At 45.6% G+C, this 26,800-nt stretch overlaps 1 protein-coding gene across 6 annotated transcripts in view; it reads left to right on the top strand.

The window, feature by feature from the left end:
- Positions 1 to 26,800, top strand: part of NEDD4 (NEDD4 E3 ubiquitin protein ligase) — a 2,630,465-nt gene that overhangs the window by 2,157,817 nt on the left and 445,848 nt on the right. For all 6 annotated transcript variants that reach the window (XM_069624887.1, XM_069624886.1, XM_069624885.1 and 3 more), the window contains one exon: positions 1,572 to 1,667. In XM_069624887.1, coding sequence (XP_069480988.1) covers positions 1,572 to 1,667 — 96 coding nt within the window. The remainder of the gene's footprint in view (positions 1 to 1,571; positions 1,668 to 26,800) is intronic.

Here is a 26,800-nt window from a genome sequence, read left to right as displayed (position 1 = left end):
TTAACATGACGTTACAGACATCCTTAAAAAAGTACCTCCAAAAGAACGGTTATACCCTTAAATGTAACCTTAAAAGATGCAATTATGTTGCTCTGGAAGAGGCTGTGCACATTACTGGTTGTTGACAAACAACTGCCTGAAAGTCCTGTAGAGCCGACAGCCACAGCTAGCTCAGTAAACAGTTCATAGGTCAGTTCCCTGAGGGTATTGGGGTCCATTGAATGGCAAGTACCACAATCGTCTGTCTTGTGCTTGGTCCTAATGCATCAAAGACACACTTTATTGAGGTCCAAAACAAACCCCTTACTCCCACAGTTTCTGCCAGGCTTAATGCCTGAGTCCTCCAGGGCATGATTCAGTAGAAATTTGAAAGTAGTTAGGAGGCTTTCCGAGACAGCGTGCAGAGTGTGTCGAATAAAGGAACGCAGATCATGGGACACAACCATCTCCATGTATACAGCCCATGATGACGTGTTTGGAGTCATTGGGGTCAACAATCCTCGGAGCAGATTCAGAACTTCATTGTGCCCCCTGTTGAATGGAAAGATTTTTAAAGATCAGCTGTAGTGGAAGAGTCAGGTGGAGGAAGCAATCCATTAGAATAATCTTAATATAATGCACATTTTCATACAAGGAGGTACATAATGAAAGTAAGGGCGGGCTCCTGTCCGTTTTGGCACATACTGATGCTTGGTAAGATAACCAAAAAATAATTGCTTTTACATATTATGCAAAATGTTTGAATACATTTGTATAAATGGTCACACCTTGGGTAAAGATGGAAAAATATGCTGAGGATGATAATGCTTTTGTAAGACATGAACATATGGTGACTTTGATATTGGTTATTTTTAGTAGATGGACACTATGAAATTGGTTGTTTTTTTAACAAAGTGGAAGAAAGATTGAAATGTTAAGATGCCCTGCTACTAATTTACTGATTAATTAGCTTATCTTCCTTGCATTGAACGGTTTGAAGAAACCCTTTTTTACAACAACAAATAACGTGTTTGCTGCATCCTACCTAGCTCTTCCCCAGATAACAGCTGCATGGTGATCATATGCGCTGGCTTCTTTGGCTGTCTTTTACGATCAACACACAATGTCATCAGTACCACTCGATCTTCACCATTGCCTTTATGTAGCCAATGGGATGTGAATCTGATTACCCTTTACCATTTCTATTTCAGATGTTACAAATATAACCACCTTTTTTTAATGTTTTCCTTTTAATCCCCCGCACGCCCTTCCATCCAGTTGTACGGATGCACGATGCGCTGTGATAGTGTTTGAATGCACACCGAAGAACTTGCGAGGTCTCTGTTTAAAAATATGTTCAGCTTAAAAATAAAACACTCAGGGTCAGGTAGCTAAATTAGGAGTGTTTTTTCCCTAAATAAATAGGTCTGCCTTCCCTTTCAAAAAAACAACTTTGTGGCGATGAAGGAACATGCTTTGCTCTCTGGTTGTGTACTCTAAACGTGCAGATAATGTGTTTTCCAAGTGTTCTAAGTGTTTTTTGGAATGAAGATCCCTAAATGAAGCATTCATGAACGTTCTGTGATTTCCAGGACAGCGAGTATTACAATTCCCTACGTTGGATATTGGAGAATGATCCCACGGAATTGGACCTAAGTTTTACTGTTGATGAAGAACTTTTTGGACAGGTACTATTTTTCATTATATATTCCAAAGCTTGATTTAACCAGATTTCACTATTTGCTTTTTTAAATTCTTATACATATGGAGTTTGGGCAGGTAGTAGATATATGCGGTTGCTTTGTCATAGTGCAAGGTGGTATTAGGTGCATGATTAATATTATCAGGATCAGGAATGCAGAGATGTTTGTCTACAAATGAAAAACATTCCCATTTAATTTGGTCCGTCAGAAGGACCAGGAATCGGTATTTGCACTGGAAAATATTTTGTTGCATTAGTGTAACCCCCCCTTCTTTTTAACTTTATTTCATCTCCCTCAGAGCATGAGCGGGGGGTCTAGGAGGTTCATTTTAGCTGTTAGGCACCAAGAGAGCGCCGCAAATGTCACTTATAGGTCTCCTTCTGCCAGCAAGGGGGGCTTTCAGGGACCACAATGCAAAAAACAAACCTTTATCAAGGGATATATCACAGAAATGAGCTACAACTCAGAACATGTGAACTATCTTATAAAAATATAGAGCCATATATAGCCATGCTTAATTTAGTATGAGTATGGTCTGAACTCTAAATGGAACTTCAAAGCCCAGCATGGCTATCCAAAACATAGCTAGCTGGCAGCTCAGCTGGTTAACGGCACAATGTCGAGCTCACTAAGCACACCTCATAACCAGGTGTTAGAAGATCACCTGCAAGAATTATTAAGAGGGCACAGGGTTAAAAGAACACTGCTTTAATTCCCCACTGTTAGGAAAGATTTCCATTTATGTGTAATGTTCCCTCCAGTTGTGTACCCCCCAAACTTTTTTCTACTGTTTAACACCATAGTCTGACTTTGCCAGAGGAGCCCAGCCTTCTGCTGCACTCCTCTGGTCTTTTCGCTCACTTTTCATGGGGAAACTGACATGCCCTTAAGACAGTCAGTACTGGGAGACTTTGTTTCCCTTACTCCTTTTCCAATGTTGCAACTTTTCTGCAACATGTAACAAGTGTACAATGTATTTATTTATTTATTTATTACATGTATATAGCGCGCAGGCAGCCCAGGGGCATTGTGGCGCTGTTACTTGTAGAGGCACTTAGTTACAATGGGTACAGGTTGTGCCTTGGGTTACAGTAAGGCAGGATCCTGTGTTCAGCGATAGGAGGTATCATACAGCATAATACATCATACATGTTAGTGATGAGAGCTTGAACATATGGTGTTGGTTAGGTGAACAAGGAAGTTTTCATGGCTTTGCGGGAAGCAGTCAGTGAAGGTTCAGCTCGCAGAGAGGTGGGAAGGGTGTTCCAGTGTAAGGCAGCAAGGTAAGGGAAGCTGGCGCCCCCTGCTCTAGCTCTTTTTACCCTAGTTACAGAAAGCATATTGGCATATGGTGTCCTAGTGGGTCTTATGGAGGAGACTGGGATTACTCTCTGGGATAGGTACACTGGGGCCGAGAGGTGGATGCATTTGTGGGTGATGCTTAGCGCTTTGAATATGATCCTTTCCTTTATGGGGAGCCAATGGGATGCTTTTCTGGCAGCAGTGATGTGGTCTCTCTTGGCAATGCCTTGTGCAGCACGCAGGGCGCTGTTCTGGATTACTTGCAGCTTCTCAAGGTTTTTGTTGGAGGTCCCTAGGAAAAGAACATTGCAGTGGTCTAGCCGCGAGCCAGTTATGGCTCTGGCTATGTTGGTGCATTTGTCTTTTGACAGATAAGGTCTGATTGCATTGAGGAGTTTAGCATGGTAAGCAGCAGAGGAGGCGATTGCGTTTACTTGCCTGGTCATGGATAAGTTGGAGTCTAGATAGACGCCTAGTGTTTTTACCGTGTCTAGTACTGGAATTCTGATTGAGTCAATAGTAAAGGGCTAAACTGTGCGTCAAGTTTCTTGAGGGTGTCAGGGGATCCTACGAGTAGGAGCTCAGTTTTATCAGAGTTAAGGCAGAGGCCGTTGATAGCCATCCACATTTGGATTGTGTTATATATGTTGTTGAGAGTTGCACAGTCAGTGTCATAGTCGCCTGTTAATGTGAGAAGGATCTGAGTGCCATCGGCGTAGTTGGTGTAAGAGATGCCCATGGCGTCAAGGATGAGGAAGAGGAGGTGGGTAAAGATGTTGTAGAGGGTGGGGGAGAGGCAGGAGCCTTGGGGCATACAACATAGCATGATGGTGGGTGATGCAGTGGCTAGGTCAGAGAAGACCTGCATGGTCCTGCCTTGGAGGAAGGATGTGATCCAGGTGGTGGCTTCTTGGGAGAAGTTGGCTGTGGAGGTGAGGTGATGGCAGAGGATGTCGTGATCTACAAGATCAAAAGCAGCAGAGAGATCGAGGAGAAGGAGCAGGACAGGTTTCCCTTGGTCCCTTGCGTCATCCATTTGGTTTTTGAGGTCGAGTAGGGCCGTCTCTGTCCCGTGTCTAGGGCGAAAGCCGGATTGTCTCAGTCCTAGGAGGTTGTGTTCTTCGGGGAAGTGCTGGACCTGCAGGTAGACTGCTTTGTCTAGAATCTTGAGGAGGAATGGGACTGTGGTGATGGGGCGGTAGTTATTGGGTGAGGTGGGGTCAAGTGTGGTTTTTTTTATGAGAGGTCGGACAATGCTTCCTTGAGGCATGAGGGGACTCTCCCTGTGGTGAAGGAGGCATTGACAAAGGCTGTTAGGAAGGGAGCCAGGGTGTCTGCGCAGTCTTTGATGATGGAGGCGGGGCAGGGGTCCCCTTTGCAGTTGGAGGGTTTTATGTTTTTCATGATGTTGATCATGTCGTTTTCCTGGATGGTTTTGAATGAGAAGGTAGGGAGGGCCTCTGTGGGTGAGGAGGGGCGGGGGTGTACCTTCCAGTACAGTACACTTGGGTCTCTTGGCCATTTCCAAAGGCCCTGGATACTCTCAAAGGAATTTTAGGAGATGTGCAGATGTGTCACGGACAGGGCTGGTGGCAGCTTATCTTTGCATATAATTTTACCCTTTCCTGACAGGTAAACTGTGATTACAGCGTTTGGCACGAATAGGTGGCCTGGCTCCAAAATGGCCATGCCACAATGTTATTTGTTCTGTCATTTGGCCATTTTGCCCCTTTGCCTTCCCCAGGTCGAGCCGACCTGGGTCCGTCCTTATTTGGGCATGCATTTTCCTGCGAAACGCCAAGCTTTTGTGGGCTCCTGCATGCCTTGTGTGTGTGCCTCCAGGATGTGGGCCGGGGTGCCTATCCCCAATACACATCCTGGGTGCCAGAGAGTCTGGAGTGATGTGAATGCCTGGGACCACCGTGGTCCGTGATTGGTCCATGTATGGTATGCCTGAATGTGAGCAGATCTCCCATTGGGTCCTCTTCGTTTTGTGCGAAGGAGATTCTGGATAAGAGAAGCCCCCAAACCCCCATCCCATGTTGATCTCTGGAGTTCTCACTGAACGAAGGATAGGATCCAAGTATCCTGAAGCTAAGAAGCCGAGTCGAGGAACTGCTGGTGACCCGCTGGAAGGTTTGGCACCCTGAGCCCGCTGTTGTCCCGTGGGACCCCTCTGCAACTCTTCGTCCTAGAAGGTCTGCAAAGATGCTTCAACCCATTGGAGTAGTGGGACCAACTATTTTCGGCACCTTCAACAAAACCTGCAAGTAAGCCTTCTCGGACGTGTCCCTGGGCCAGCCAGTGGGCTGACCAGCTTACGCAGGATCTTTGCTCTGTGTCCGCCGCCGTTTCGTGGAGGCCCTCGAAACTTGGTAAACTGCTAGCTCCGTGTTCACGGCACCCTCACACCGAATTTCGTACACTTGGCATTCCCAGGTCTGAAGTGAGACGAGTGCACTAGAACCGGAGCATACGCGGTTACCGTGTCTCCCAGCCGCGGTGACGATCTTTGCAGGTGCACTGCATTTGTGCCCCTCTTGCCCCTGAAGCCTGCTGCAGTGAAACTGGCCTGATCCATCCACAAGGAGCAGAGAAATCGCCACTGTCCTGTTTGGGAATCATCGCTGTATCTTGGTTGCTGAAAGCCGCAGAGCCGTCAAATTGCCGCACTTCAACCTGCAACTGGAGTGGACCCGACTGCCGAAGTTTGGTCCGGAGTGCGCCGGGGGTCAGTGAGTAATCGCAATCCTAACTGGTGGCCCCTAGCGCCTCCATCCATTTTTATGCACGAGTGGCCCCTGAGGGCCCCTGTCCTTTCCACTGCTAGCGCAAACTATTCCCAACTCTTGGAATTGACTCTGCCCTCAAGTGGAGACCCTCCCTGAATAGTAGGAACCTATTCTTCATCGCTTCACCCGACTTCCTGAGCTGCTACAGACCCCGTTTTGCCATTGGGACTACTGCGTGCGCTTGCATTGCCTGTACTTTTGAGCATTAGGCTCCCCTCTACTTAGGGATGGACCGCCTCTTAGTTAGGAGTGTGTAGGACATAGAAGGGGCTAAAGACTATTTGCACTGCCTGTTTCCTTCCCCTTTAGGTTGTGGGCCCATTTCGTGCATTAACCCTTTAGACCCCATTGGATAGTATTGTGTTGGTCTAATAAGTATTACTATGATTTGATTTGTGCTTGAATCTCAAAGTCCTTGAAATAAATGTATATGTATTTTTAATATATCTACACCTGACTGGGAGTGATTTGTAAGTGTTCTTTACTCTGTGGGCTCATTGAGGTCTTTCAGTCACCCTCACAACTCCTGAGACCTAGTCTTGACTGCCGCCAAGCTACCTTGATTGGTCTGGCATGTCCAGAAGGCTACCCTGTTCCAAGAAACTAGGCTGTCCTCCTGAACCTCTTCCCACCAGGTCAAAGTTCAGAAATCCATCTTAACACCCACCCGTGCGTGTTAGTTACCCACAAGAGTGGAAATGAGACATTGAGTAATAATATGACTGTTTTTAGAGTAAGACAGGGGGATTCATCAAAGGTTTCAGGCTACAGCAGCCTCCCACATTGCACCCTACTGGCAGTTTGACCGCATTTGTTTTTTCTGACTTATATGGGGAGGAAATTGACGCAATGATGCATGTCACTGAGGCATGGGGTTTAAAATCTTTTTGTTTCAATAACAGAATGTTCAAGTTTGGGGTTAGATTGGGGAAACACAACAACTAAAGGAGGAGTTCTGAATAATGATGTGCAAGGATGGGCTAAACTACATGGTTATCCTTTACTACTACCAATATTCCCGTTGTGATTAAACCTAAAGCTACAAACCTATTCTAAGAAGACCTTGCCCCACCCCCACAGTGTCATCCTGCTTTCAATAAAGAACGCTCCAAATGCTTGGCCAATACACAAGTCTCAAACCTAATCTTAATGAGTTTTTAGCCTGCTGTCTACCATATGCTAACAACACAAAATGTTCCAAGGATTTGGCCGCAAATAAAGTTCAAACCTATTCTTGAAATTCTTTCTTTATTCTAAACTAACAAACACGAATTGTCCCCCTGTGAAGTTTCTTCTAGTTGTTACTCCATCTGGTCTCCCTTCAGGCCCCTCTCCTAGCCACCTTCTCCAGATCTCTCGCAAGATTCAGGCATCCATTACTTTTCTTCAGGCTTACTTCAACCTTATCACAATCACTTGAGTGCCTGTCCTTGTATTTTTGTGCTTGGTTTATTCAGGTTTTTTGTAGGTCGCTCGTCTACCTTAGATTGCCTTTTTGGGACATCGGGACTCTACTTAACCTTGGGTTTATTCCCAATTCACAACCAGCCCCTCTGCTGGACCTTTGTTTCATTCAGGCTCCCTCACCATTCCCTCCTCTGGACCTTATTTCAGTTTAGGATTTAGAACACGTCTCTCCAATTAGACCTTGGTTTTTCAAAATTCACAGTAGGCCTGTTTCACAAACCTTGGATTTCAGGATTAACCTCCGGTCTATTCTAAAACCTTGACTTTCAGAATGCAAAACAGACCTCTTTGCTAGACTTCAGAAGTTTTGCAGGTCTCTCTCCAGACAATAAGTCTTGTAGGTCTTTTCTCCCCAACTTTCATTCAGTCTTCCAAGCAGGGGATGCCACAAAGCTTTGCACATTCCTCTGTTTTCCATTTAGGGAAGGCGCTAGCAGCTGTTGGTGGGGTAAATTATGGGTTCGCGAATAAAGAGGTGAAGGGGGATGGGAATGAGGTAAAATAATGTTTCCGGGTAGCCTGAGCCCATATTTCCTCCAACAGCCCAGTGATCTCACTATAATGTATGTTCCGAGGCTTGTCTGTTCTAGGCAGCCATAATTTCTCTCCCATTATAGACCTTTCCATCTGTTTCCATCTCCTATTTGTGCCTTCGCCTAACCATTCTTTTATCACTCGCAGCTGTGCTGCTCAAAAATATTCTCTAAAATTAGGGAGGCCCACTTCCCCTATTTAAGGAATGCATTAACGTTTTCAGTGCAATGCAGGGGGTTTTGTTATTCCATTTGAAATTCAATATTATTTTATGTAATGTACGAAAAAAGGAGGCCGGGACTCGGATCGGGAGGGCCTGAAAAAAATACAGCACCTTATGTAGGATTGTCATCTTAATCAAATTAATCCGACCAAGCCATGAGACCATTAAAGTTCTGCAGGACTGAACTAGCTTCTGAATCTCCCCCAGTAGTGGATGGAAATTAGCAGAATATAATTCCCCAAGTGAACGTGTAATATTTACTCCCAGCACCCAAATACCTTTCGGCAGCCAGCAAATCTGTGTCACATCCATTGCTTTTGATAATTCGCCTTGTTTCATCCCAAGATTTAACACTTCCAACTTTTTATTGTTGATTTTAAGACCGGCTACTCTACCAAACCCGTCCAATTGGGTGGGTGCTGCAGGTAATGAAATTCCCCGGTTAGTGATCGTGAGAAGCAAATCATCTGCATATGCCATCACTTTATGACTATCTCCCCCAAAAGATATGCCTTGTATTACATCCAGTTGATGAAGCTGCAATAGCAATGGTTCTAAATGTATTGCATAAAGAAGATGAGAAAGGGGACAACCCTGTTTCGTACCCCTGCAAAGGGAGACCTGAGGGGATAAATGACCATTTATGAGCAATCTGGCCAAAGGATTCGCATAATTAGCTTGTACCATCGCTAAATATTTAGGAGCAAAACTCATATCTTGTAGAGTGCCAAATAAGAAGGACCACTCCAAGTGGCCAAATGCTGCTTTGGCATCTAATGACACTAATATGGCCCCGTCCTCCTTTTTAGCTACTTTTTCAGTAAGGTGGCAAATTCGCCAAATATCGTGGGTTGGTCACCCTTTTATAAATCCTGTCTGGTCAGGGTGGATAAAAATGAAGCATAAGGCCTTCAAGTCGGTTTGCAAGAATTTTTAAATATATTTTTGTGTCAGTATTTATGAGGGCAATCTGGTGGTACGATCCGCATTTAGCTGGGTTTTTCCCTGGTTTCGGGACTATGATTATTTTGACCTCTTCCATAGAAGCTGTTATTTTACCACTTTTAATAAAAGAATTGAAGAAGTACTTGATCTGGGATGTCTGATTTGTATAGTACCGAGTAAAATGCATAAATCTGGGTTGTAATTTCTTCAGCTGTCATTACTCTCTTCCGTAGTGTGCCTCCCATCCCCTGTATTGTTTGGACCGCTATTTTGTGTTTTAAATGCCTGGCTAACATTCTATCCGCTTTGTTTTCCTTTATGTATATCCTCTGCTTTAAATACAATACATTTTTTTCTGCCTGTTTGGTGCGTATTAAAAATCCAGTCTGCCCTTAGCATTGTGGTATTGCCTTTGGAGATTCGGTGATGAGTCTACCTCCATCTGTTTTATCCTTTTCCTCCACCCCCAGATTGTTTCAGTTTTACGCCTAAGTTTCCCTCTATGTGCTTGTATCACGATAAAATCCCCCCAAGGGTTGCCTTAAATGCATCCCAGACAACATCCAAACCCGCTTCCCCGCCAATATTAGAATTAAAATAATCTGTAATATTGTCACCTATTTCATCGCAGAGAAACTCATCCGACAGAATCTCTTTTGTGAATTTCCAGCTCTTAAGTGTGGGAATGACTTTAGGGAGATGAAGTTCAATTGTCAGAGGGGCATGATCTGAAATGTTGATGGTATGGGTGTCAATTTGTGTCAATAGTCCTATCAGTCTGTTCGAGGCCTAAAAATAATCTATCCTTGAAAAGGTTTGTGCGCTTAGGAATATTAAATATATGCCCTTTCCTCTCCTTTCAAGGTAAGCCAAATATCTTTGTGTCAACTGAGGGGGTGAGCACATAGAAGGCGAGCACATCTGGTGTTAGAGCTCCTGTCACATACAGGGTCCCAATCAGAATCATTTCACCCGTACCAAATTATTCCAAGTTAGATAATAGTTCCTTCAAAAATCCTTCTTGACCAGTATTTGGGGCATATAGAGAAGCCAAAATTAGGGTCAGTGATCCCGTCTGCACTAAAAGATCGAGGAAATGCTTTAAGGTCTAGAAGTTTTGTCTCTGTGCCATGATTGGCACGAAAGCCAGAATGACGCCAGCCAAGTAGATTGTTTGCTTCAGGAAACTGCTTAGTGCCATTGTCTGGTCACACTACAAATCTGGGGCACCAGAGGGCTAGGTGTGAGGCATGAGTGAAACCAACAGTGGTCCCAGATTGGACCACTGCTGGCTGTTTGAATGGTGCAGTTCATTACCTTACCATTGAGTGGTGCTGTTCCAATAGTGGACTCTGACTTGCTTCCAGCCAGGATTTAGGATAAGAGGACTCCTGCACCCATTCCTTGAGATTAGCATTGGCGCCAAGTATCCTGTGTAGAAGAGCAGCAAACTGAAGATCCGTGGACCACTCCGAAGAGTCCCGGCATCCCCCTCCTGCCTTTGGCCCAGTGAAGCCCTGATGGACTACCTGATCTGCGAAGGCCCTTGGCAGTGCTTCAACCCTTGGACTCGTGGCACACAACAAGTTCCGATGCAGTCTTGAGGATCCAGCCGTCCTTAGTCTTTAGAAGTGTCCGCGGATCCACCCCCCTCACCTCCTCCGGTGGACTGACCAGCTCTCCAATGGGCAATGTTGGTGTTAGGAAAGTTTTTTCTTTTCTCTTGGAGTAGCTTTTCCTCCATTTTCGAGCAGCTTTTCCTCCATATGCTATGGGCCCCCGATATTTTTGCTTTTGTTTTTGCACTTTGTCCTGACTTTTTGCAGTGAATTGAAGCCTTCCTCTTCATTACACTGGCCGTTTGCTCATATGTTATGTGGAAACTGACTAGTAGACTGCCAGTATTGTCAAACTGTTTGCCTTAGTCTTTTATTTTGGTTATCTGTTTGGGTAACTTTCTAACATTGCACAGTACATCTTGCAATGCAGTGCAATGGATTTTCTTTTGTATGACCCTAGACTACACTCAGAGGGATTATTGGTTACTTTTAAATGTGCCTTAAAGACAAGCTAGTGGCAGTATATTTGTCAGTATTTCTACTGTATTTTAGCTTTGCCACGTTTTCAACGTTTGGCTACTAACTGTGGCTAGTGTGCTAACATGGCTGTTGTGATGAATCCTATGGAGTTATCTCTGGTTCCCCGGCAAAGATTTCCTCCCATGTGGCCATGGGACGGCAGCCACTACCCAATCCTCACCCTGGGGGTGGTGCCATGAGGGAGGATCACGTGGGAGGAGATGGCTATCGGGAGAAGGTGGTGACCCCATCAGGAGACACATTCTATGACAAGACCGGAGGCTCGCATTATGCTTATTCTTTCTTTAATACTGCCATCTCAGCATTTTATCACTTTAACTTAACTTGATTTTAATATTTTCTGATGTAACAAAAGAAAAAATAAATAGTAAGTTCAAGTTCAACATATCATAAAATCTCATAGAAGTGTTCTGAACCACGACTCGCATGATCCTCATGCCTTCAAGAGTCCTGACCCCTGTCTGTCCACCTATCAGCACCCAGCGTGGGGTATAAGCACTGTGAACCCAATTTCCTTTTCCCTTTTTGCTGCCATTTCGAGATAAGTTGTGATTATGTGTTATGGAGTGAACGTTTATTTGAATAATTATCATAGTATGCATGAGTAAATAACTGCTGGGTTTAACAGAGTTGCTCTGAAATATTACTATGGGTTATTATATGTGGAAACTTACTGCGTAGTGTCACTGAAGCGCTGAAGTATTTCAATAGAAAGCGCACGCGCACGTTGGAGATTCTGCTTCGTTTTTCTCGACGCTTTCGGTAGTATTCAGAGTTCTTTGACGGAGCATTTCTGTGTGAAGGAGAGCCAGGCGGTGCCGTGGGCAAAGCCGCTCGCAGTAGGCAGCCGTCCCTGCTCTCCCCACTCTTCTCATTACGCCGAGTGCTCGTGCCGGCAAACACAACAGGCTTTATGACCCAGGAGAGCCAAAACTCAGGAGAACCTTCCCAGCATGTTCGGCTGCACACTAACGCTCGTTCGTTTCGAGTAATACGACGAACAGAGCAGATTAGCAGCTGGCAGTGTTCCCGAGAGGAATTTTGAAATTTGAATTGAGAAGCTCTATTGTAGAGTGATGCAACATTGCTAGAAGGCCACAGTCTCTGTTTTCACAGACTGAGTTTGGAGCCTTATTACTGCCGACTCCCCAGAAGTTAGCCTTGCTAACAGGAAATTATGGCTCAGAAAACACAAAGATCCCAATCCACCACCCCGGAGTGGAGCGAAGAAAAGTGGGAGGAGGAACCCACTTTACAAGAGACTGTAGACACTGATCTATCCCTCAGCTTTAAAAAAAGTGCTGGGGGACTCCCTGACTCAAGCAGTTTCCCAGGGAGTGCAGCCTTTGGCGCAAAGGTTGGAAATGCTAGAAGCATTCATGGCTGAGCAACAGGAACAACTATCAGCCAGAAAAAGACGGGCAGATAGCCCTGGAGAAGGGACGTCCGCAGGACACCCCCAAAGAGGGGTTGATAATAAGGGGTGTAAAAAAGCCCGAAAGAGCAGACTCTGACCCCACCCGTGGGAATGGACGAAAGGGTTAACTCTGTTCCTCAAAAAGAAAGCGACCCTATTGCAAGGTTGAAAGAGGCCTTTCTAGCAAAGATGGCGGAATGCAAAGACAGACCCCCTGCCCCAGGGGTGGACAATTCAGGGGAGTATGAAGAGGGTTACACACCCGACGATGAAGGTGGCGAAGAGGAAGACATAGTAGAGCCAATTAAGACTCATGTGCCAGAAGAAGAAGAAAACGTATTAGACATGTTTGATCCGGAAGCCATTAGGCACCCGAGATCATCGGAATGGGCACCTTCACCTACAGCGGCGATTTATATGGCCCAGCATATTAGAAAGCCACTCGACAGGGAAGTCCGATCACGCATGAGGGCAGAATGTCCAAGGCCAGAGCTTCCAGGGAAGCTCGCTGAGACACCAGATCTGGATCCTGAAATGGTCACCTTCGTTACCAAGTCCACACGAGACATCAGAAAGGGTGTAGATCGTACCTGGAAAGACTGTCAGGATAAGGTCCTGGACTTGGCGGGACCGTCAGATAAAATTATGGACTTGGAGGAAAAATTTAAAGACACAGGAGTCCCAGTAGATACCCAAGCATTGGGTAACTGTGCCCAAAGGGCAGTATGCCTCTTGAGTAATGCTAATTTTGCTATCTCTTCAGAGAGAAGAAGAGGGGTCCTCCTGAAGATTGACAACAAACTTAGCGACCTAGCCACTTATGAGGCAGGAGAAGGAGCGAAGGGTCTTCTCTTTGGGGAAGCCTTCGCTAAGGAAATGTCGCAGTTTGTAGGAACATATTCTGCGCTAGATAGAGCCCAGAGCTCCATAAGGAAGATTTTCCTGGGAAGTGTTTTTGCCAGGACCGGACGCTTCAGAGGTCGTTCGTCCGGTCGATTCAATTATCAACGCAGACCTCAAGGCCCACGCGCCCAGTACTGAGAAGGACGCCATCAGGATACTTTCTTCCCAGCCAGGGGAAGGAATACGAGAGGCCGCAGAGGAAGAGGCTTGTATCACCAGCCCAGTGCAGCAGGCGGTGAGTACACAAACCATACGGATAGGAGGGAGAGCTCTCCACTTTGTGACGCAATGGCAATTTTCATCGAGCGATGCTTGGATTTTGGAGGCAGTGGCAAGCCTCAAACTGCAGTTCATAGGCGACCCAATTCAGGTGACAGAGCCGCACCCCATCTACATGCCACGATAGGAAAAAGCACTTTTGCACAGCAAACTAGTAAAGTTAGTACAAAAAAATGTGATAGAGCGCGAATATCTAGGAGGACAAGGATTCCTCAGCAACATGTTCTTAGTTCACAGAGGGGACAAGATCCGACACGTCATAAATTTAAAAAATGTAATCTGTTGGCTTGCGTACAACCATTTCAAGGTGGAGGGCATCCACCTCCTTCGAGACCTGCTACGCACGGGAGATTGGTTAGCGCATCTAGATCTCAATGATGTGTATCTCACAATTCCAATAGCGACAGTATTTCGGAAGTATCTCTGCTTCCGATGGGAAGGAGAGATATGGCTTTTCACATGCCTACCATTCGGTCTGGCGTCAGCCCCTTGTGCTTTTACGATATTAATGAGACCAGTAGCAGCAGCTATCAGAGAGAGAGGGATTCGCATGATCTAGACGATATTCTGGTGATGGGTGCCAGCAAGGAAATCCTAACGAGGGACGTGCAATGGATTTGCAATCTCATATCATCCCTAGGATTCTTAGTGAACTTGGGAAAATCTCAGTTCATTCCAGTTCAGAGATTAGAATGTCTGGGCTTCACCATAGAAAGAGTGAAAGAGATACTAGAACTTCCTGGTCACAAAGTGAGGGCGATAAAGAAGGAACTCAGAGCGGTGATAGCAAAAAAAGCTATTTCGCTTCGGAATCTAGCCAGAGTAGTAGGTCTGCTAGCAGCCTCTATTCAAGCTATATTCCCAAGGTCATTACATTACTGAGCGTTACAGAGGCTCAAAATCGGAAATTTACGCGAAGGGTTGACTTACCATCACATAGTGAGCTTAGATGTCGAAGCCATTACGGAACTTCAGTGGTGGCTGGAGAATATGGAGGCTTGGAACGGCCGAGCCATATTCAGAGACGTTCCAGATCTGATCATAGAATCAGATGCAAGCAGGTCAGGTTGGGGAGCAAGGTGCGATCATATTCAGACAGGAGGGAAGTGGTCAAACGAGGAATTAAACCTACACATAAATTGCCTCGAGCTTCTAGCAGGCTCCTTCGCAGTCCAGGCATTTACAAAAGACAAGATAAGATGCTGTGTGTTGCTCAAAATGGACAACATTTCAGCGGTCCGCTACATCAACAAATTGGGAGGGACAAGGTCCAAGATGTTAGCGGAGCTTGCGAAGGACTTTTGGCATTATTGCCCGCAGAACAAGATTATAGTCACGGCAGAATATCTTCCCGGGAGTCAGAACAGTGTAGCAGACTGGAACTCTCGATATCTTGCGCGCTCTAGCGATTGGAGGCTTCATCCTCAGGTATTCAAACTCTTTCAAGCGTTTTGGGGACCCCTAGACATAGATCTGTTTGCATCCAGACTGAATGCACAGACTCAAAAGTACTAAAGTTGGAGGATAGATCTGGGGTCAGCAGGTACAGACGCATTCCTACATCAGTGGAACGGAGCAGTCCACTATGCCTTCTGCTACCAATTGGGTTTACTGCCAACCACCTGTAGTCCTAAATCTTTTGCAGTGGTCCCTAAGGGAACTGCACAGGTTTCTGCCTAACAATGGCAAAGAAAGAGGAAAAGGCATTGGGTTCACAGTGCTTATACCCCAAGCTGGGTGCTGATAGGTGGACAGACAGGGGTCAGGACTACTATAGGCATGAGGATCATGGGAGTCGTGGTTCAGAACACTTCTATGAGATTTTATGATATGTTGAACTTGAACTTACTGTTTATTTTTTCTTTTGTTACATCAGAAAATATTACAATTAAGTTAGTGTTAAAATGCTGAGATGGCAGTAATAAAGAAAGAATAAGCATAATGCTTGCCTCCTTGTCTTTAATAGAATGAAGACTTCCTGAGCTATTAGCGTGGGCAATCTTTATTATTCTTCCCTTCCGAGAGAAGAACAACTCATAATTTCTAAATTATTGATGGCTTAGTGTCGCCATACAAATCCCTCGCCTTGTAAAAATACAGAAACCCTTTCCTGCAAATAACTTTAGATAAAGGTTAATTCATACCTCACACACACACACACATAAGACACACCTACCATCTCTTGTTTCTAATGTTTTTCCTAAGTGAAGTGAAGGTCCTAAACAATATCACTTTAGGAAACCTGGGAATTCTATGGACTCCAACTCCCTTAACGCCTCAAGTACTAGGAAGAGGAAGGAGTTAATGAAGATGAAAAGAAATACAAAGTTGAACGTGCTAATTTTGATGAAGCACGAGTGTGCAGGATATTTGAAAGGGGTGTCCGCCCTTGCGAAGGAAGCAGAGCGGGACAAGGAAGCAGTTTGGGAAAGGCCCATTCTGGAGAGAGCAGGCACTTCCAGGCAGCGGCTCGCAGCTACATACTGGCATGGTGCGAGGCCAGGAGAGACGCAGCGGGCACCGTGGGAAGACCGTCGGAGATCGGCAATCACAGAAGAGCTACCAAAGATACAGTTGTGCTGAGAAGCAGCAGTCATGCTGGCGGGTGAGCACAGACTAATGGGAGCATTGGAATAAGGTCTACAGTGTGAAGGAGGCCATTCCAAAGAGGAAGCTTCACTGCAGCAATGTGCCACGGGTCTCTGACATTGCAAGACACTGGTGAGTCTGCCCAGAGCCATTGAGGACCCCGGGGCATACCCGACAGCCATGTAAGCAAATAAGAATATTTTAATACCGACCAAATAAAGTACGAAGGCAGAACTTGAACAAGTCCCCATTTATTAAATGTCAATGTGGGGAAAGATGGAACAAGTAGTACCTCAAGCCAATGAAGTGGAAGCACAGTGAAGTAATACCAATGTGCTATACTAAAGGACAGTGAACCCGGGAAGTAGTCCTGGTGAAAGGAGTAAATCAGGTAGTGAACATTTGGGGAAAGATAACCGGGCAGAGAAGTATACGAGGGGATTTGCAAGACCCCAGAAAGGGATTCCTGGCAGGGGAGTATACCAGACAATCCACTTAAAGTATATGGAAGTATAAGACATTGTAGCATGATAACTGGCAGAGGAGTATATCATGGGAATCTAAGAAGTTGATGAAAGGAAGCCCTGACAATTAAAACACTGGGTACTTGGAAGTTAAATAAGAACTTTAAAATCATGGGGAGATACCGGTCCGGAGTGTATACCAGGGGATATGGGGAACCTACTAAAGGATTCCTGGCAGGGTACCAGGAGGTCCACTAAAGTCATAGAAAGAAACTTACTTTTCAAAGCATATGGTAGAAAAATATATTGGATACTTTAGGAAAGGAGGCATTTGAAGTTGTGAAGTGGAACAAAGACCTTTTCATGTTGAAACCTGGCAGGGGGGTATACCCAGAGACCTGAAGTGCTCACAGGAGGATTCCTGATGGACAAGCACATTAGGTGATCCGCCAAGATACCACATAGGTTAAAGAGATCCTTATATGCAACATCTCCTCTGATTGAGATACTTTTTGTGAACTCAGCGCAAAGAAATCTAAGAAGAGCTAAATGATATGGGGCATATTGTTTGCACAGTAACTTTCTGAGCCTGGTATAAAGAACCAAAAAGAAACTTGTTTTAAAGAGACAATTTTTGCCATCCTACCTAAATATCAAGGTGAAGGCAACTGCCTGCTGGATCCAAGGGTTTCTCCTTGGAAAAGACTGTTTGTTGGATTTATCTACTTGCTTTAATTGTGAACACTTTTTCCCAAACATAAGTCGTACACATTGCCTTGCACCCTTAGTTTATTTTAGCGTGAGGGTCAGATTAGTATGTTTTGGACACAAGAAAGTTTAAATGTTTTGACTGGACACAGACTGACCTTTAGTTTTAGTTTCCTAGGTAGTGTGAAAAACCTGAGGGCGTCCTCACATCTACACCCCATGGATCCTCTTCTCAGGTGGCCAGGGAAAGGCAATCCCTTTTGAATCCTGACCCTGGGGGTGGAGAAGCAAGGGAGGATCACCTGGGTGGAGGGTCCATGTGGATTGGGAGTTGGGTGCCTGCAGGCACAACATGGTATCCCCCTTTCCCTGTTGAACAACAACCAAACCATCCCCCACCCTTTATAGGCTACTGTAAAACTTTTCCCCTCATTTTCCCACATTTTTCCTCTGACAGTACTGGGACAAGGAAGAGGTGACTAGGAGTGATGAATACTGAAACCTCGCCCCCCCCCCTCTAGTACCTGGGACGAAGAAGATCCCTATAGAGTGCTTTAAAGGTCAGGCATGTCCCTTTAACTATAGTCAGAAAGAGAGGAGAGCTGCCGGAGTGTGCTAGAAGGCAACCAGAGTGTGATCGACCCACTTGCCTGTGAAGTATAATAGAAGCCGCGTAACACCCGGAGGAGAAACCTCCGAGGACCGGTGAGTGGAGCGAGATGTCATGCAAAGCAGGGGCACTCCTCGGGGGCTACGCATGAATGCCAAAGTGCTGTATGACATATATTGAATCCTGAACTGAATGAAAACCTGAAGATAAGTTACATTGCGAATATTGAATCTCGAACTGAATAAAGACTGGAAACAAAGCAAAATTACACATGTTGAATATCGAATTGAAGGAAACTTTATGGGCAAAGCTAAAAGCCGATGAAAGGCAAAAGGTAAAGTGCCTATTTGAAAGCAACCTATGGAAAAGAGAGCAAGTATGAAAGAGTGCAACATAAAGCTGGAGCAGCAATGTGAATCTGTGGACAGGAGCAAGTACAGAAGAACTTATGTGGGCTTGGAAAGCCTAGGGCTCATGGTTGCGTGCCTTGAGATGGCTGGACCATGTGGTGTGACAACTGCACCTAGACCGGTGAGCCCTGAACTGTCCAAGTCGGACATTGTGAAGTATTTTTATTTTATTGTTTGCTTGTTAGGCGCTTATACAGCAAGTGAAATTCTGTTTCAAATCGCCCACAAGGCGGGGTAGGGAACAAGGGAGTGAAATACAATTCAATACAAAGCACAATATTTAATAATAACAGTGGGGAAACGGATGAAAGGACGAACGTACTATGTCTTGTGTGTATTAAGAACGTGCAAGTGCAGCAAGGAAGAGGGTAGAGGGGGTAAGTGCGGAGGAGTCCAAGCTCATAGGTGAGCCACAGATGAAGTGCTAGGGTTGTTGAGTGCTACACGGTAAACGGCCAGGAGCCATGTTAGGAGTAAGTGCAAACCTCCAGGGCGGAGCGTGTGCCAAGGTATGTGCTGAGGGTAGACAGGAGCTATGCTGATTGGGTGTGGAAGGTCTGCGGCCCAGAGGATGCATAAATGCCCCAGACACCAATCACAGCAACTTGGGATTAGCAGAGGAAAGAAGGGAAGGAGAAGGTAAAAAGAAAAGTCTTGAGGAACTTCCGGAATTTAAGAAAGTCCTGCTCGAGGCAAACAGTCAGGGGGAGGCTGTTCCATAGGAGGGAGCCAGCTGAGGAAAGCGCTGACCGCCTACCCTCTGTTTAGCAAAACGTTTTACACACAGAGTTGGTTCCAGAGGAAGAGTATTTAGTAAGATAAGGTTGAAGGTAGAGTGGTCCCTGGGCCCAGACAGCCTTGTAGATGATTGTAAGGAAGGCATGGCATCAAAGCAAGACAGACATAATTGATCACAGTTCAAGGGTGTTTATTAAACTGTATAAATGGGTGAGATAAATGCCTATTCGAATGGATTGTGTCCTCCAACGTATTCCTCATCTTTTACATGTAATATCCAGCTTCAGCTGCCACAGAAAACCTTTTTGGCAGAGGGCGCTGTGCGTGGATGGCATTGAGTCGTTGTCCCGTGAAGGCCTCTGTCAAGGGTGACGTCATCGGAGATCATATATAGCATGCGCGGCGCCCGTTGGCCTCAGTTCTGTTTTTCCATGACAGCATTTGCTTCGACAACGAAATTCGGCACGCCTCATTGTCTATCGAGTCTTCAAAAAATCCTTTGTCATGTCTTAATCTTCGACACCAACGACTGGCTTTAAAAAATGTTGCGACTGCGGGTCCAAGATGTCCCTAACCGACCCGCACTGTCTGATTATGGTGCCTCAGCGAGGGCCAAGACACGTCCAGTTGTACCAAGTGCCAGTCCATGACAGGAAAGGCCTTGAGGGAGAGGAAGGGGAACCTCCAGGTAGGGGAAAATATCCAAATCCCCTACGCCCACCCCAGTAGGCCTTCGACCGACGAGTCAAGAGGAGACTCTCCTCGAAGGCAGAAGGCAAAGCACTTTAGGTCTAGGAGTGGCTCCCACCACTCAGTCTTCTTCGAACAAGTTGAAGAGAAGGCACCGGAGGTCACCTTCATCAACCTCTTCATCCGGCGCCTCTCCCGAAGGGGTTGCCTGTCCAACAAAAAAATCTACCCTAGCTGAATGGGAAGCTTTCCGAAAGGAAATGTTTTAAATCTTTGAAAAAGGTCATGCTCCTTCTGAGCCTTCTAAGCAAGTATAGGTCTCGCTCGAAATTCTGCGCATCCTTGAGCCCGGGAAAACGGCCTGACAAACATCGGATAAACTCGAGGCCTTCATCCGATGGCAAGCACGGAGAAAAATTGAGATCAGAGTCCTCAACGCCATTGAGACCTTCGACACCGGCGGTGTCTTTGACGCCTGCCAGGCCTTTGACGACGAAGGTGTCCTCGACTCCCGTCGGGCTCCCGACTTCAACATCGACGTCGAAGCCAACGGCGCCACATACGCCGGCTGTCCCACTGAAGTCGAGCGCCCGTCTGTCTATTGGGACGCTTGGTGTGCACAACCCGCAATCTAATCCTGACCGCTATCTAGCCAATCCAGACTATTCAATTTAGTATGTGTCGGCTCAAATACATGCTGGGAGAATTCCAAATCATGTAACACAGCTTCCACAGCATTAGCACTAATATTCCGCTGCATTATTTATCCACAAGCTAGAGCTTCCACAAATCACCATTTTAGTAGTCGGCTTAACTAACAGAAGTAGCATGTCAAAACATTGTTTTGATAGTCCGGCATTGCAGTGGGCTTGAGATATAATAATATCCAACTAATGGTAGTATTACATTCCACAGTTCGTTTCAAAAACATGACATCACATCCCGTGGGCGCCAGGATGTCCAGCTTCCTAAAATCCAACGAGGATCTGTAAATCAATGACATCGATTTTCCCCCTCTCCCTCCCCAGCCTCTCATTCCGTACGATCTATCCATATGGAAGATGTTAAAACCCATAGGGATAGGGACGCCTCCATGAAGTCAGGTCTTCGTAACAGCGAGTATATATAGATATTCTGCTCTAAGATATACTCTGCAATATCATTTGCATGCTTTACTAAATGACGCATATTTATTAGTGCACATTTTACACTCCTTTCTGATTCCTGAAAAAGTACTCTTCTTCAATTTCCATTGGACATGATCTCAAGTCCACTCCCTACAGGCGATTGCTGATTTTGGTGCTTTCCAAGTGAGATTTCACATAACTCCCCCCAAACACAACTATCTATCTCTTCTCTAGCCATACTCGCTACTTTGTGCAACACATTCAGGGCATGGGTGTTCTCAGATTTATTTAACTTTACTCCATGTACTGCCTCCTCCTTCAAAGATTCAGCTGGAATCTCATAAGAATCATTTTGTGATAAGTCTGTAGGCGAGAGCCCCATGTTCACAGATCCGAACTGTGCGCTGCAGTGAAACCTGCGGCACTGTTAGTGACACATTGCTAATTTAACTGTAGTGCAAGAATATACTACTAGACACGTGCTATTCACAATAGGATTCTGTTTAGGAGAGTGTTCTGAGTTGGCCGCACAGCAACAGAAAATAGGACCAACCCACCCCACTATGTTCCTGACGCTAATCAGCACCAACCGGCCACATGCGCCGGCGCTCGCATGCCTGCTAAGGAAATTTGCAGGGCGCTGGAAAATATAGTCCCAACAGCATTGCAACAGCGAGAATATGAACTCTAGGACAAAAGTCGCCTAACAGTTTGCCTAATGCTAATACAATACAGTATCTATATGCTGTTTCCAAATGGTTAGCACTAAGTTACACTGTGTATTCCTATGTACTAAAAAGCAATCTAAAACAACAGCAAAATACTTTTATTCAAAGTAAGTTAAAATGGCAGTGTGTCTAGGCATGAAAATAGTCTAATCTAGACTGACCCAGCTTAAGTAATGACCCCAACCGGCCACACATGCCGGGGCTCACGTGCCTGCTAATGAACTTTCAATCTGCAGGGTGCACTGGGAAATGTACCAATAGCATTGCAATAGCAAGGATATTCCTGGAAGGTGTGGCACGAAAACAACCATCTATAGATAATCTGCCGCCAGTTTGGGCTCTAAAAGTTGTGGCAAGCAAACTCATGGGTTCACTTTTTGAACCAATGCTTAAAGCTTCATTAAGACCTCATTTACAAGGTTTGTGGCAGTTACTTCAACTTGCAGAATTATTGAATTCCAGGCTTTATTTGTTTCAGAGCCTTTGTTGCAAAATAGATGTTAACAAGCCCTACATATGTGGACATTTGCAGGGCAGTCATGTTCTACCTTAACAGAACAAAAGAACTCAGGAAAACAGACTAGTTCTGTGTATCCTTTGCAGCTGGAAGAGAAGGTGATTCAGTATCAAACGCTACTAAGTAGGATACTTCCTAATTCTCCTAAAGCGAATTCCACGGCTAGCACACGAGCTACACTTGCCTTCATTGCAAATGTACCACTTGAAGCCATCTGTAAAGCAGCAACATGGACTTCTGTTTTTACATTTGCACAAGACTATGGTGTTGACGCTCCAGTAAGAAATTATTCTTGGGTTGCGCGGGCAGTTTTAAAATTTGTGCTTATAATCGTTCCTTCAGCTCACCCACCACCTGCCAGTACTGGTTGTGGGTCTTTGAAAAGCATGTGAATCTAGGCAGATCCACAAGCCTCAGAGGATCTATATTATTTACCCAGTAATCTGCTTTCTGTGGCTTGTATTTGCATAGATTCACATGTGCCCACTTTCAGTGCCCTCAAGTAGAGGTAAAGTCACAGCAAGTAAAAAAAATAAACATACAAATATTCATAAACAAATATACAGCGTACTACAAACTACTTAAATACAAAATGTAAACCATGAAGATTTCACCTGAGGGCAGAAGGCTCCCGATCGAGGAGGAAGCAGGACCCTCCCTCATCCCCCTGAAAGACAGTCTACTCCGCACTCAAGGAAGAACCAACAAAGAGATTGTAGACACCAATCCATGGCAGAAGGGAGAAAAGCAGAGCCCCAACTGACCAGACTTGAGACACTTCACATTAACAAAGAAACTGGTCCTTTCTGAACAGAGAACCAAACCCGAAAGATATCCTTTTTCACTGTTTAACTGTTTTAGACATGGCACAACTATTTTAGACATAGCACATAATGCCGCATTAGTGGCCGCATCTCGTATGTTAGCGACTGTTTATAGGGGCATTGGAAGCACGTTACCTCCCCCAGACAGGTATTTCTGACCTGTGCCTCGCCCCAAGAGGGGGGTACCCTAATTTTTATGATTTGTTAGTTTTATTAATTGTATATGTGTGTTTGCAAGTTTTGACTTTGCATCAATGTTGGACTGTAGGATGGTTCAGATAGTACTTAGCGAGGACCTCAAACAGGGTTATCAGTGTGGGACGATTATGTTCGATAGCAACTCCAACGGCTGTTGGAACCGCACAGACTGGTCAATGAATCGGAAATGGCAGGACAAAATATGGTGTCTATGAATGTTCACGGCGTTAACCCCTGAACGAAAAGAAAGTGAGTATCGTCCAGACTGGTGGCACTAAAAGCAGATATCGTATTGTTGCAAGAGATCCACTTACTAAAGGACTGCCCGAGGCAGAGATCCCAATGTTTCCCGCACCAATTATTTACTTTGGCCCCCCAGAAGAGGGCAGGTGTGGCAATTCTAATATCGGGCTCAATACCCTTTGAAAAAATAAATGTATTGAGAGACCCTCAGGGTCACTGTGTGGGGGTACATATTGGGATGGGAGACAGAGACCTGACTTTGGTTTCAATGTATGTCACGAACCAACAGCACAATAACTTTTATGCCCCAGTCTTCCCGCAGATAGTGCATTTTCAGAGGAGGGAATCTAGTGGTCGGGGGACTTCAACGCGGTTCTAGATTCAGCAATCAATAGGTCGGGCCCAACATCTGGCTCGGACGATTCAAAAGTGATTTCACTCAAGCCAAGCCATGAACGACCTACTGCTACTGGACGTATGGCGCTGTTTACATCCACACTCCCGCAGTTACTCACTTCTCTCATGTGCACCAGAGCTATTCTAGGATAGATTATCTTTTGCTCTCCCAGCCCTTACTGCAGTTCACTGACTCCTCCAATATAGAATTAGCGTTCGTTTCGGACCACTCCCCAATCACTTTACAGCCGAAACGTCTTGCCCCAGGGGTCAGGAAGACCATCCTATGGAAACTAAATGACTCATTGCTAACAGATCCGCTGTTTAGGGCAGCCATTTCAGAAAGAATCACACAATACTTCCATGAAAACCTAAATAACACAGTTCCTGTAGCGAACATATAGAAAGCTCTGAAACCTACACTAAAAGGGGAAATTATTAGCTTAGCTTCGGCGCATAAGTGTACATTAATAGCCCAAAGACAGCAGGCGGAAAATAAAGTACAAGAATGGGAAAATAAATATAAGGCTGAGGTCACTCGAAGGGTGTACAGGCAGCTGCAGCAGAGATGAAAGCACTTTGGGCAGCTGACATCTCCCATAAAATGCTTAAAACAAAACACTTCTACATTAACGCACACGTTCTCACAAATAAACTTAGAGCCCAAGAGAATAGGAAAACGATCAAGGGTCTAAGGGATGGGACGGGCAAACTGTTGGTAGGGGAACCCGAGAAACTGAGTATCATACCACAATATTAAAAAACCCTATTCGCCAATGATACACTAGATAACACTGCTCAAGAGAACTTCATTATAGATGCTTAACTCCTGAGGATACCAGAGGCTGAGTTAGAGAAGCTTGAGATTCCCGTCACAATTGAAGAGATTACCCAAGCAGTTCAAGCCCTCCCAACGAGCAAAGTCCTAGGCCTGACGGCTATACAACTGTATTCTGTAAAAAGGTCATTGATATACTCGCACCCCAGATGGCACTCCTCTTCAACTCCTTCGTGGACACAGGCATCATTACCTCCACTATGGGAGAATCACTCTTAACTTCAGTAGGTAAACCAGACAAAGACTCTATACAATGCTCTTCATACAGGCCAATCGTGGTTCTTAATTACAATTTTCGCATCTACTCTAAAATCTTGGCCACCCGGTTGGCTTCTATGCTCCCAGAGGTGATAGGGGCAGACCAGACCGGTTTTGTGCCGGGGCGACATACACACGATAACATCTGCAGAACGATAGGTGTAATAATGCTAGCCAGACGGTACAAGAACGCAATGGCGGTACTATCAATTGACGCAGAAAAAGCGTTTGATCTGGTGGACTGGGGATATTTATGCAAGGTGTTGACAGGGTTTGGTTTTGGTCCCAACTTTATTTTATTTATTGTTTATTTATATAGAGCTTATACACAGGTGAAGTGCTTCAAAGTGCTTCAAGACAGGATGGTAACAAGGGAATACAATAATCATTCTTAGGCCTTGAAGATTCTGAAGGATCTAAACAGAAAAACTAGCATACTAAGCCTGACGACAGTGTAAGTGCATGAGTGGCACAGTTGAGACCAAGCTCGGGAGGGGGGCAAGGAAAAACTGGGGGGGGGACAGGACAGACAAACTAACTGGTCTTAGTACATTTAGGTCATACATACATACAGACAGAGGTGCAGAAATGGGTCGGGGGACAAAGAGTCCGGTCAAGCAGGGCCCTGGGTTAAGTGCAGAGAGGTTACCCTGCTGAAGGAGCGTAAGCTGAAAGTGCAGTAATGCTGAAGGGTGCAGTGGCAAGTGCAAAAGACTGGCGGGGTGGCCTGGGACCTGTAGGCTCTGGAGGTGATCCAGGCAACCAGTCAGCAAAATCTGAACAGAGTTGGGGAAGAGAAGGAGCGTGGCGAGTACATGAAGGAGGTTAGCAGGGGAGAGAGAAGGAGGAAGAGAAAAGGAAGGTGTTGAGTAGTTTCTGGAACCTAAGGTGCTTCAGCTCAAGACTGAGAGGGGCAGGGAGGCTATTCCAGAGGGAAGCACCTGCAGAGGATAAAGATCTACTCCCAAATCTCTGTTTGCAAGCGGTTTACCCGCATAGAGTTGGAGGACGACAAGCGGAGGACTCTAGAGAGAGAGTATTTAGGGAAAGAGCGTTGTAGATAGTGTGGGCCCCGGCCCCAGAAAGCATTGTGGATAATGCAGAGGGTCTTGAACTTAATCCTTGCAGCCACAGGGAGCCAATGGAGGGATTTCAGCGCCGCAGAGATGTGGCCCGAGGACTTGAGGCCAAGGATAAGTCTTGCGATTCTGTTCTGGATTAGTTGTAGAGGACAGAGAGTAGAAGTAGGAAGATTGAGAACGTGGCTGTTAGAATAGTCCGGCCTAGAGACAAGCAGGGCTCTCAAGGTGATGAGCCTCTGGGGGAAAGTTAGAAAAGGTAGAATACGTCTGAGGATGTGCAATTGGTACATGGAATTTTCGGACATGACTGTTTGATGTGCAAAGAGAAGGAGAGAGTGGAGTCGAAGAGGACCCCAAGATTTTTAGGTTCATTGGTAGGTGAGGGCCTAGGGCCAAGGGAGGCAGGCCAGTGAGAAAGTGGGAAAGCAGGAGCAGGTGTTTCAATGAGTATGATTTGTCTTACTGGCATTCAAGCATAGATCGTTAGCAGCACACCAAGCCTGGATTGCGGATAGACAGTCGGGGATGAGCTAGGAGGAAGAGGAGGAGGCTGAGGGTAGCCAGAAAGAGAGCTGCGTGTTAACCGCATAACACTGAAAGTTAGCGGTAAAGTTAGAGATCCTGTGGGCTAAGGGGGCCATGTAGATATTGAAAAACCAGGGGGAAAGGTTAGATCCATGGGGGAACACCACAAGTAGAGAGAGTGGTAGAGGAGAGAAAAGGCCCAAGTTCCACCT

Source organism: Ambystoma mexicanum, chromosome 11 (genome assembly GCF_040938575.1).
Source record: "Ambystoma mexicanum isolate Mex_15411 chromosome 11, UKY_AmexF1_1, whole genome shotgun sequence".
Lineage (NCBI taxonomy): Eukaryota > Metazoa > Chordata > Amphibia > Caudata > Ambystomatidae > Ambystoma > Ambystoma mexicanum.
This window is presented reverse-complemented; position numbering and strand designations above follow the sequence as displayed.